Here is an 11,609-nt window from a genome sequence, read left to right as displayed (position 1 = left end):
TGTCAAACCTTTCACAACTCTTATGTTCTTATCGTATGTTCATATGAACTCTGACTTTGAATACAAATCTATTTGCTTTACCATGTTCAGTCTCAAATGAAGAAATGCAAATCAACAGGGCATTCATAAAATGACTGACTTGCACCACCTCACTTTAACCTGATGGTCTCAGCATGTTCTAAGTGCCCCATCATAACCATGAACATACGCATTAAATGCACCCATTGACATTACTAGACACATGTTCGGGTTTTAAAGGCAATGTCTATCAATCAATCGTCTGAATACATCATGAATACAAAGAGCCATCAATAATTCAGCACTCTGATGATTAGTACGGGAGAATTGTTATTCCTTAGCTATACAGATTCCAACCAGAAAAACAAGGGGGACCGAAACATTTGTGCGCTATGGGAAATGTCATGGTTCGGGTTCATTAGTGGATGTAGACAGCACATATACTCGCGCATCTTCAACAACACTTACGGCAGCACTTATTGCATACATTCATACTGTAAGGCTGTTGTGTTACAGGGAACGCCATGATCATACTACAACACGTATGTCTTGCCCCAATACTCGCGGCAATATTTAGTGTAGTAGTGGCGCCTCCGTGTGAACCAAGAGTTTTCATTCCTTGGTCTGACTATAATGGTAAAAAGCCGACAACAGGCATCCATGTCCAGTCACTCGTATCCAGCCGTATGATGTGTTTCCGCGCCTGTTTCGTCGCCAACCACACACGGTCTGTTTTCTACACTGACTCAACACTTACCTGCTACTGTGCCAACGAACCTCCGTCGTCCCTGAATCTAGAGGATGAAGCAGGAACTATATGTTTTCAACCCATGGGTGAGTGACATCAAAGTGGCCTAGTTACAGTGTGATCAAAACACTAAATGCATTTCTCTTGTCAGGAAACACATATTGATGACAATCCTATTAAAAATGACAGGTAAGCGTTTATCCAGGCGATCACATTTATCAAGATGACTAAACAGGTGTGTTTGTTTGCTTCGGGGGTCACCCATTTATACAAATAGGTTTCATATTGTTCATTCATATTTTTTCATCAGAACTATTGTGATTGGAATCAAAGTTCAAAAGTGTTTGACACAAAGATTATAGCAGGCAAATAACTTACAGAAAACGCTCTACAAATTAAACTATTCTACAAATACAGTTCATCATTTTGATATGAGCACTAAGGGGCTATTCATTTTCAGGCATTGTTGAGACCTGGATGTCGTCAGTGATTGGAGTGTCGTCAGAATTCGGTGTCAATGATCCGTATGTATATACATATTTACTTTCGCTTTGAAATAGCATCAATGTGGCAGTTACCAAAGTGTTAATATTGTTTGTAGTTTTACCTTTTTTCTAAACTTACTGCATGATTCATTTGTGAAAGTCACACCCTGTGCACTAATAGACCGGCAGCCCAGAGCACTTTGGTCAAACAAAGAAGGTACCAATATCCGAACGCAGGAATATTCACTGTGTAACCTAACATATTCATATATGGATGTCTGCCGGGGACCCCCTGCTGCGTGTGGCCCCTGGCCCCCCAAAAGGAGGGACCATTCAAGGGCTGGATCAAACATTGGAGGTACCACATGAAAGTAAGTGTTAAAGAACTGATTCATCTCACAGAGTACCGAATGGGCCCCACTAGACAAATCTTCCTCTGCATAAGGCCTGCCAGACCCCCCCCCCCCCCCCCCCCCCCCCCCCCGAGAGGGTCCCAAAATTTGGGCTGGGTTAAACATTGGAGGTACCATATTAAATCAACATAAAATGAACTATTACACTCTACTAAGTATAAAATACCCATTGCCAGACAAATCGTCTGCTGCATAAGGCCCGCCAGACACCCCCAAATGTTGACCCTTAATGCACTCAGTGGACGCTCTGGTCAAAATGAGCGTCTGGGAGCCATTGGTATGCTTGAAGCATGATCGAGTCAACGTGATGTTGCAAGACAATTCAACGTCAACAGAAACACCATTTGGTGTTTATGGCAATGTTGGCAACAGACGAACGCAGTCAGAGACCATCCTCGGAGTGGCAGGCCACCCGTAACCAATAATCGACAAGACTACTGGATTCGATGAACACACCTGCGAAATCGCATCCAGCCAGCAACAGTGACTGCAACAAGCATCCCTGGCCTTCGACGAATATCTTCACAAACCTCAGATGTGCAGTGATTGTCACCAGAAGACCCACCAGACCTCCCATTTTGACAGGAAACCACCGTCAAGCACGACTACAGTGGTGCAGACAGTGTCTACGCTGGACGGTCATACAATGAGGACAACTTCTATTCACCGAAGAGTCTCGTTTTCACCTCAGCCACAGCGATGGACGGAATCGAGTGTACCGACGTTGAGGTGAACGTTCCGTCAATCATTGTGTCATGGAAGAAGATCAGTTCTTGAGCGGCAGCGTAATGGTATCGGGTGGGATTACAGCAAGACAGACCCGTTTGATAGTGGTAGAGGTAAATCTCAATGCACAGTGCTACCGCGACGAGATCATCGGCCCTGTTGTTCTACCGTTTTTGCGTCGTCATGGCCCAGGCATTACCTATCAACATGACAACACCCGGCCTCATACTCGACTCGACTTGTTCAGGATTCCTTCCACAAAACAACGTGAATGTCATTCCCTGGCCGGGTCGCTCCCCTGATCTATCATCAATCAAGCACATGTGGGATGAGATGGATCGGCGCCTTCGACGTTTCACAGACACTCCAGGAGCTTCGAAACATGCACCAGCAGATATGGACAGATATCCCACAGAACTTTGTGCGACGTCTGGTCCATTCCATGAGACGAAGATGTGTTGCTTGCATCGCATTCAGAGGTGGACACACTCACTGTTGATTTTTAAATTGACGTTTTGGCATGTTCATATATGTTTTTGTTTTGTTATGAAATCACGCATTTTCTGAAGTCAGTATGACAAACTAAACCATTTGAACACTTACAGGAGTCTTTTTTTCTGTTGCAAACCGAAATTGTTTCAGATTTGGTAAAAAACATAACTTTGCATTAAATCTTATTCACTGTCACAGGAACTTTTGTTGTTCAGTATATAAAAATCATGGCACATAGCATCATATGCCTATCTGAGCATGTTTGGGCTTGTAGGAATCCATAGCCAAGCTATCAGGCTATAGCAGGCTTTGAGGACTTCATAGCTGATCAGATATATATTCACAAGAATCAAATTCATGCCATTTTCATAACATTTCAACGATATCTATGATATCAATACTAGTATCCAGAGAGCTAATTTTATAAATACGTGATTTTAATCTCAATAAAATCCTTCCATCTTTTAGAACAAACATAAATTTGAGCATTTGTTGACTCTCAGAGCTGATGTCCAATGCTCTTCTGCCTTCTATGTTTCATTATGCTCAATGGGGTTACAGAGGGTCAACAGTGTGGGGTGGGGTGAGGGTGTGTCTGGTGGGCCTTATGCAAAAAATGATTTGTCTGGCAATGGATATTTTGTAATAAGTTGAGTGTAATAGTTCATTTTATGTTGGTTCCATGTGATACCTCCAATGTTTAAGCCTTATGCAGAGGAAGTTTTGTCTGGTGTGGTCCATTCTGTACTCTGTGATATGAACCTGTTCATTCAAACTTACCTTAATGTGGTACCATCGATATATATTCCAGCCCAATTTTACCCGTGTATACCTGAAGGTTCAACTTTTAGTGGATGTCTGGTGGGCCTTATTAGTTCAGTTTACAATGTTCTCATGAAAAGTTTCGTTCAATTTTTTTTTGAGATTTGCATAACTATACATTTTTGGAAAGGTTAGGACCTACTGAACCTGAAAACCAATGTTCCCATTTTTTTCAATGTCTCTATGGCGGCCATCTTGGAATTTCAAAATGGCGTCTACCAATAACTGATTTTCTACTATATTTCAAAAGATAAGTCAACTTAGCTTGTAATTTTCGTGGCAAATTCTATATTTTTGAGACAATGAACACACTGGAAATACTTGCAGCAATATGGAGAAGATTTAAAACAAATTGGGCGAAAAAGTGGCTCCTTAAGGGGTAATTTTGCATTTTAGTAACAGGTAACAAGTAGGTAAGGTGATTCTTCATGTACTTATTTTTAATGAGGGTTAAATCATAATTTCAGCAGGTTCGTCACTTAAAAATGTTGTAAAGGTAAAATAGTGGTAAAAATGTTGGCAAAACATACATATATGTATGTACTTGTGAGGTCCCAAAAAGGGTAAAATAAGAAATAACTTGTAAATGATAATTCTAATCTGGCTTCCCATGGACCATTTTTGTCTATATTATTTGAAATTATGATTACGTCTTTGAATCCAACGCAATCATGTCAGATACTGCAATGAAACAATGCATCTAACCTAAACGTGGGCTCCTGAAGGGATTAACGTATTTGCTGAAAAGAAGCAGGTGGTATGATATTTGAGTTAGCCTAGGACTGGTAGCTTCTGAGTGTTTGACTCCTTGTATGTCTTGTAGAAGTGTATATTCCAGCTAACCACGGATAGATTTATAAATGAAAAAAAAATCAGGCTGCTAAGTAAGGCATGTTTGCTTTGTGGCACATCGGTGTTATTGTAGGATTGCTGTACCTCTCAAACCAGTAATTCATCCAACAGACAGTGTAATTAGAACATTAACAATTAGATTCCTACCAGACCTTGTTGTTAGCAGTAAAGGAGCGAGCATCACTGCAGGATGGTGAATTCATCGTAATTAACAAGAGGCAACTAAACTGCACAACAGTGAGTGAGTGAGTGAGTGAGTGAGTATGTTTTACGCCGCTTTTAGCAATATTCCAGCAATATCACGGCGGGGGACACCAGAAATGGGCTTCACACATTGTACCCATGTCGGGAATCGAACCCGCGTCTTCGGCGTGACGAGCGAACGCTTTAACCACTAGGCTACCCGACCGCCCCACTGCACAACAGAGACTCTGAGGAACAATGAGGCTAATTGTCATAGGACTTGCTACTCTAATGCCACTTGCAACGTGCTAGAGATCACTACCAACGTTCATTGTCTACTGGATCACATATCCATAGGGAACGGGGGCGTCATTCAGGCGTTGATACAAGTGAACCATCAACTTCTGCTGCGGCAACAACACAGTCAGCGACACGATCGCTGCACAGAGACTTGTGGGTTTTTTTCTGCCAAAAGGGGTTCTGACCAAACGTTGTGTGCAGTTAGAACTGAGAATGCAGTTCAAGCTCTGAAAAAAGATGTGTTCCTCTCCTCCAATCCAGAACTTAAAACTAGACTTGCATCTTGCATCGCCGAAGGAGATGCCCACTCTGTTAATCTCCAATATCACAAAGATTGTTGGACACAACATGTATTTCATGTTCTGAGCGATGAAGCCACATCTAGCAAAGGAGATGAGAAGCCTGGGTGTCCATTACAAATTGCAAGTTTCATTGAACTTGTGGACTCATTGATGTACAAACCAAACGTGGTGCTTATCTTTCTATGGCAGACACCAGAATACCTATGTGAATACGTTAGGAGTAGCACACGCTTTGGCAACTCAAATATACTAAAATAAATATATATGCTTTCATATGATGTCAAACTATCAGAAGATCTGATGACAAGTTTGGCTAGGTTTGTTTGTTCTGTTTATTGCCGACAGGAATCCAAATTAGCAGCATTGCGATGGCACTTATTCTGCAAGTACATTGCGGACAGTGATAAACTGCCACCCACAATCGGTGCCCTTAAACAGAATATAATGAGGGTACATGTACAGGCTGGAGTTTTGGGCCAGGCAAGCATTGAACAACAAGTTCTACTGGATCCGATGCAATATGGCTACCACAAGGACGTCGGAGGTCAGCGCTTAGACCGACTACCACTGATGTTCTTCCTGCACCAAAGGCCACTATCGAGATGGTGAGATGCCAGTGCAATGGAGATTGTTCGTCACAAAGGTGTTCTTGCAGGTCAAAAAGCTTAAAGTGCACTGAACTCTGCTTATGCACTACAAAGTGTGAACATGACAAGACTCACGTACTGAAAACCGGGATTCGGATGACAATGATGATGAAAACAATGATTGATACATTATAATGACAATCATAAACTGTGCCAATAGTTGATGTTGATTTGAAGTTATATGAAGATTGTTTGATAGAGGTGTCAAGATGTTAATCGCAAGCAGAGACACTATTTCAGTATATTTGTTGTAAATTTTAATATTTTTGTGGTTAAAAAATGGTTATTCATAATAAATATCTGACTTTACATTTTACTCGGATGATTGTTGTTAGTCTGAGTGGATTCCTATTGACTTAAATCATGTGTTTATTCAGCAATAATTACAATATGTGTGGCCTAGTTATCGAGCAGGTTTTGGTTTTTGTGGTCGCCATTTTGAAAATCCAAGATGGCCGCCATTAAAACCCTGAAAAAAGGGGAACATCAGTTTCCCTATTCACTGTATCCTAACAATTCTAAAAATATATGGTTTAGCAAATCTCCAAAAAACTCCAACGAAAATACATAAGGAACTGGACTATATGCAGAAGATGATTTGTCTGGCAATGGGTACTGTGCAATAAGTAGAGTGCAATTGTTCATTTTATGTTGGTTTTATGTGGTACCTCCAGTGTTTAACCTAGCCCAAATTTTGGGACCCTCTCTGGGGGGTTTGTCCAGTATGGGCCGTTTTGTACTCAGTAACATGTACCTGTTCATCTAAACTTACTTTCATCTGGTACTTTGAATATATACTCTAGTCAGAGTCTCCACTGGAAGATTTGTCTGGTGTGGCCCATTCTGTACTCTGTGAGATGAACCAGTTCTTTTACACTTACTTTCATGTGGTACCTCCAATGTTTGATCCAGCCCTTGAATGGTTCCTTCTTTTGGGGGCCAGGGGCCACACGCAGCAGGGGGTCCCCAGCAGACATCCATATATGAATATGTTGGGTTACACAGTAAATGTTCCTGTGTTCCGATATTGGTACCTTGTTCGTTTGACCAAAGTGCTCTGGGCTGCTGCTCTATAACACAATAGCCTCAGCCCTTTTGCCAACATGGTTGGCTTGGATACTCAGCCGTGTTGTATAATGGACACCATAGATGGACTGTGGTCACTCCACAAAAACCTTTCAAAGGATAAACATATATCTTTATTCTCACTCGTCATTTACAAGTATCTCTTTGGGGAACTTCGGATCCGATTCCAAGACGAGTTTTGTATTACTGTGTAGACACTTGGCGCAGCATCGTCCCAAGGATCGATATGAACCCAGGCAAACACGCTTTGCTGGTTTCACGTTCATACTATCTGGGATTACATATTGGCCATTGATCAACACCGTAAAGTCTGTTGTTTGTGCTCGCCTGACTTAGTCCTGCTACATTAAAACACTCACGACCTTTCTTATTACAGCGATAGTGTACCATTCCAAATGAATAATTTATCAATTATTGGAATAAAATATCCTTGTTCAAATATAGAACACTTTACTGTAAACTGTACATATGTCACGTCTAATTTCGTTCCATGTACACACATATTCACATATTTGGCGCTAATGCGGCCTTGAATACAACAGAACTATAGGACAACATGTAATATATGCCATTGTTTCAGGCGTTACCTAGCAACACAGATGCTAGGGCCTCCAGATGTCTATCCAAATTATGGAGATTTAGCAGGGACCTGGTGTGCCAATTCTTATGACGATAAACAGTGGATTGAGGTGAGCATTTTATTTCTTTTCCTCACAATAATTTCTTAATTTCGCTTAGTACCAGACAATATTATCACAACCACAAACCAAACCATGAAAACCGCGGAAAGGGGACGCAGTTTGTGGCCGGAAGTTAGGATACAAGCGCTATTTGAATGCAAATAAGATGCGAATCAGTTTGTGTATGGTAGTCGTTTTATATTTCATGAAAGCATATTAAGTTTTAAATAGGCACAAATACGCAAACGTTACGTGTCCTCTCTGGATCATTGTCAGAGTAAGACCCTCTGCTTTCAATCACATTGACCCACTGCATTCCCACTCTCCGCAGACCCGTGAAGATCCGGGGTAGAGTAGGTCCTCAGCAACCCATGCTTGCCGTAAAAGGTGATTATGCTTGTCGTAAAAGGCGACTTACGGGATCGGGCGGTCAGGCTCGCTGACTTGCTTGATGCATGTCATCGATCCCAATTGCGTGGATCGATGCTCATTAAATCAATCACTGGATTGTGTGGTCCAGACTCGATTTACAGACCGCCGTCATACAGCTGGAATGTTGCTGAGTGCGGCGTTAAAAAACCAACCAACCAACCAACCAACCCACTCTCCGGTTCCCATCATAACATTTAACGGCTGTTTTCCCTCTTTTTGGATTCCCGTATTACATTATCCAACTGTTTTCCCTATCTTTGGATCCTCTCATAGTATTCACCAACTGCTTTCTCTCTGTGGACCCCGTCATAACATTGACCCACTACTTTCCTTGTCTCTGGATCACCGCCTGCCACTGACCGACCGCTTTCCCTAATTCTGGATTCCCCCATAAATGATCAAGCTGTGACTCTCTGTCTGGATCAAGCATGACATTCAAATTGGAAATGAAATGCAATTGATGAAACCATATAACATGAGTCTAAGACATTTACGCTTAGTATTTACGATCCTCGTTAAAACTTCCTCGTGATTAATGTGAAGAGTGCCTGTGTTACTCGCCTCTCATCTTCTCTCCTCTCATCTTCTCTCCAATCCTTGTATTTACGTTCCCCCACTTTTTCACTCAGTTGGCCATCTTGGAACCTATGTTCGTGGATCAAGTGTACATATACGAAACCTACCACGCTGGCGGCCTTCAAAACCTGTCTGTACGAGACACGGCCAACAGCTGGCACCTTGTCTGGACAACACCAAACGTCGTGGCCATCAGTCACAGCAGGATCTTTGCACCAGAAATCCAGGTATTAGACTACAGACTGCGACTTACTTATTTACTGAATCAGGATGATTGTTGTACGGTAGACAAGTGTAAATGTATGTTATTTGTTCCATCGGCCGGAATCGAGCTATGGCAACCATGACTTGAATATACTGAGTTCGAATTCAGGTGATGTGTATATCTTAATAATACGCCTAGAGTATAGAAGAGGTATACGATTTGCCTAATTCACTTACAGAGTTTGGTAAAATATTTGGTTACCAGATAAGGATAATTACTAGGGTGGCTGGGTAGAGAAGGGTTTACAGGGTTCTCTCTGTGCCGAAAAATAAGGCTTTGATTACCAACACTGGCACATTGACATGAGTTGCATTCCTTGTATACTCCATCGTAATAAGACTCTTGTCATGTTGACGGGGTTATACATCTTTAATCTTCTGCTCTTTTTAGTGCTTTGGGGATAAGGTTTTACCAGTGAGACTATTTATATTTAGTATACAGCAACAAGAACTACCGCTATATCTCGTTTTTACATATTGCATATAAGCATTTACATCCAGCTAATATACAATAATATGGATCATTTCAGATGTATGCACAGATCCACTATTAAACACTGTGCATGCCAGTATATTATATATGTATTCATGTGTTGATGTTATAGTGTTCAAATTGAAACTAAGGATTACTGAAGTATATATTACATGTTTCAGTCCCCTTCGTTCCAAGTAACTGGTTTTCGTCTTCATGTTGACATGACTGTGGCATCTTGGTGGGTGCAGCTGGACGCGATGCTTGCCGTGGGTCGGAAATAATGGACGCTTTGGGAAAGACCCTGACGCATGCCTACTAACAAGGATCAATACTCGTTGCATCTCTCCACCCTGATTATGCAATCAGAAAAAGGACCAGTAAAGATGCAATGTACGCATTACTGACTGTCCAAGATCAATGCAGTTGGGTGTGCTGATATTAGCAGAAATTGGCATACTGATTAGTGTCTTTGGGCGAAGACTATTCTATGGTTTCTGTATTCGCCCTCGCCTCGCATTTATATAGGGATAGGTGCCTTCTACTGCATAGAATCGCCTAAAAGATCTTAGTTTTCCGAAAGTTGATGATTATCAACAAGCCAGTTCCTCTATGCCGTCAGTCGACCCTCCTTCAAATGTATAGATAACTATTTCTTGCAAAACTCAACTTTGAATCCATGGTGGAGCCTTTAAAAGCAACCTTAAACTTTTAAATTCTATCCACCATCAAGGTCTAAGACTTAGCTGTGGGATCTTTCCGAACCATCCCAATTGGCAGTTTGTACATTGAGGCCGATGAGCCATCTCTTAATCAGCACCGTATAACATTATCTTTACAATACATAAAGAAATCATATTGAAATGAGTCAAATACTGCTTTTAACTGCTTTTTCAACCCTCCTTATGAGGATCTTTTCAATAAGAAGTCATTTCTTATCCCATCCCCAGGAATCAGAATATAACCTTCTATTCCTGCTGCTAAAATTGAAATCGAAAAAAATCTCTTTTCAGCCTTCTTTCTTCTCCTAATTGGCAATTGGTAAAGCTACATGTTGTTCTGGATCTGTATCCTTATCTAAACTAAAATCTGACACTAATCTAAAAGAATATACTGAACCGCAAAAGAAACGTCACCCCAAGTAACATTGCATGAAAAGTTGTCATTTAAATGTCTGGGTAATTTTTGTCAAAGTTTCTAAAACTTAACAGTACCTTGTCCGGAAAAAAATAAATTTGATGATAAAAAACACCAAAGCAGATGACAATAAACCGGATCGCCCAAATGCATCACGGCAGAGGCCATGATAACCCGATGCACGTGAGTTCCGTACAAATTGAAATGCACATGCGTTCCCCCCATTTCTTGCCCTAAAAATATCCATCCAGATCGGATAACATTCATTCGTTATTGAGTTACTACAACATGCCAAAATTGACAAGAAATCAGCGACACCAAGCCCTTGGACGATTGCAAACTGGAGAAAGTGCCCGGCGAGTAGCCCATGTATTATAAGTCCACGTAAGGACCATATACAGGCTCAAGCAACAGTACCAGACCACCAACACTACAGATGACCGACCACGTAGTGAAAGACCAAGGTTTACCACCCGATGTCGGGATCGTCAGATTGTGCGACAGCTTCTTCAAAATTGATTTGTTACTGCTATGGAAACTGCACAACGGACCATGGGGACACACCAGCGACACATTAGTGCGGACACCGTGCTCGACGATTGACAAGCAGACACCTCCATTGTCACAGGCCACATGACGTCGGGATCGTCAGATTGTGCGACAGCTTCTTCAAAATTGCCTAGTTACTGCTGTGGAAACTGCACAACAGACCATGGGGACACACCAGCGACACATTAGTGCGGACACCGTGCTTGACGATTGACGAGCAGACACCTCCACTGTCACAGGCCACACCGAGGACCCATTCTGATCACGTCATCGCCGGGACCATCTTCAGTGGGCAACACAGCACCAGCATTGACGTCTTGTGTTGTTGAGAGAGACTCATGGGGTGGTCCGAGCATCATCGTGTGGGTTTGAATTGATCTTGCACGTAGGGTCGGCCCTGTGGTCTTCCAGAACATCGGTTCAGG

The 11,609-nt window shown here is 41.9% G+C and overlaps 1 protein-coding gene across 1 annotated transcript; it reads left to right on the top strand.

The window, feature by feature from the left end:
• Positions 1-538: 538 nt before the first annotated feature.
• On the top strand, positions 539-10,051 carry LOC139471387 (F-box/LRR-repeat protein 4-like). Its single transcript, XM_071253749.1, has 5 exons — positions 539-852; positions 1,227-1,290; positions 7,655-7,763; positions 8,816-8,989; positions 9,681-10,051. Exons 1-5 carry the CDS (start codon positions 543-545, stop codon positions 9,780-9,782), a joined length of 759 nt encoding a protein of 252 aa, XP_071109850.1. The 5' UTR covers positions 539-542; the 3' UTR covers positions 9,783-10,051.
• Positions 10,052-11,609: the final 1,558 nt, after the last annotated feature.

The sequence above is a fragment of the Haliotis cracherodii genome, unplaced genomic scaffold (genome assembly GCF_022045235.1).
Source record: "Haliotis cracherodii isolate W230 unplaced genomic scaffold, xgHalCrac1.p SCAF_22, whole genome shotgun sequence".
Lineage (NCBI taxonomy): Eukaryota > Metazoa > Mollusca > Gastropoda > Lepetellida > Haliotidae > Haliotis > Haliotis cracherodii.
Note: the sequence above shows the minus strand (reverse complement) of the source record. Positions and strands in the feature narration are given on the sequence as shown.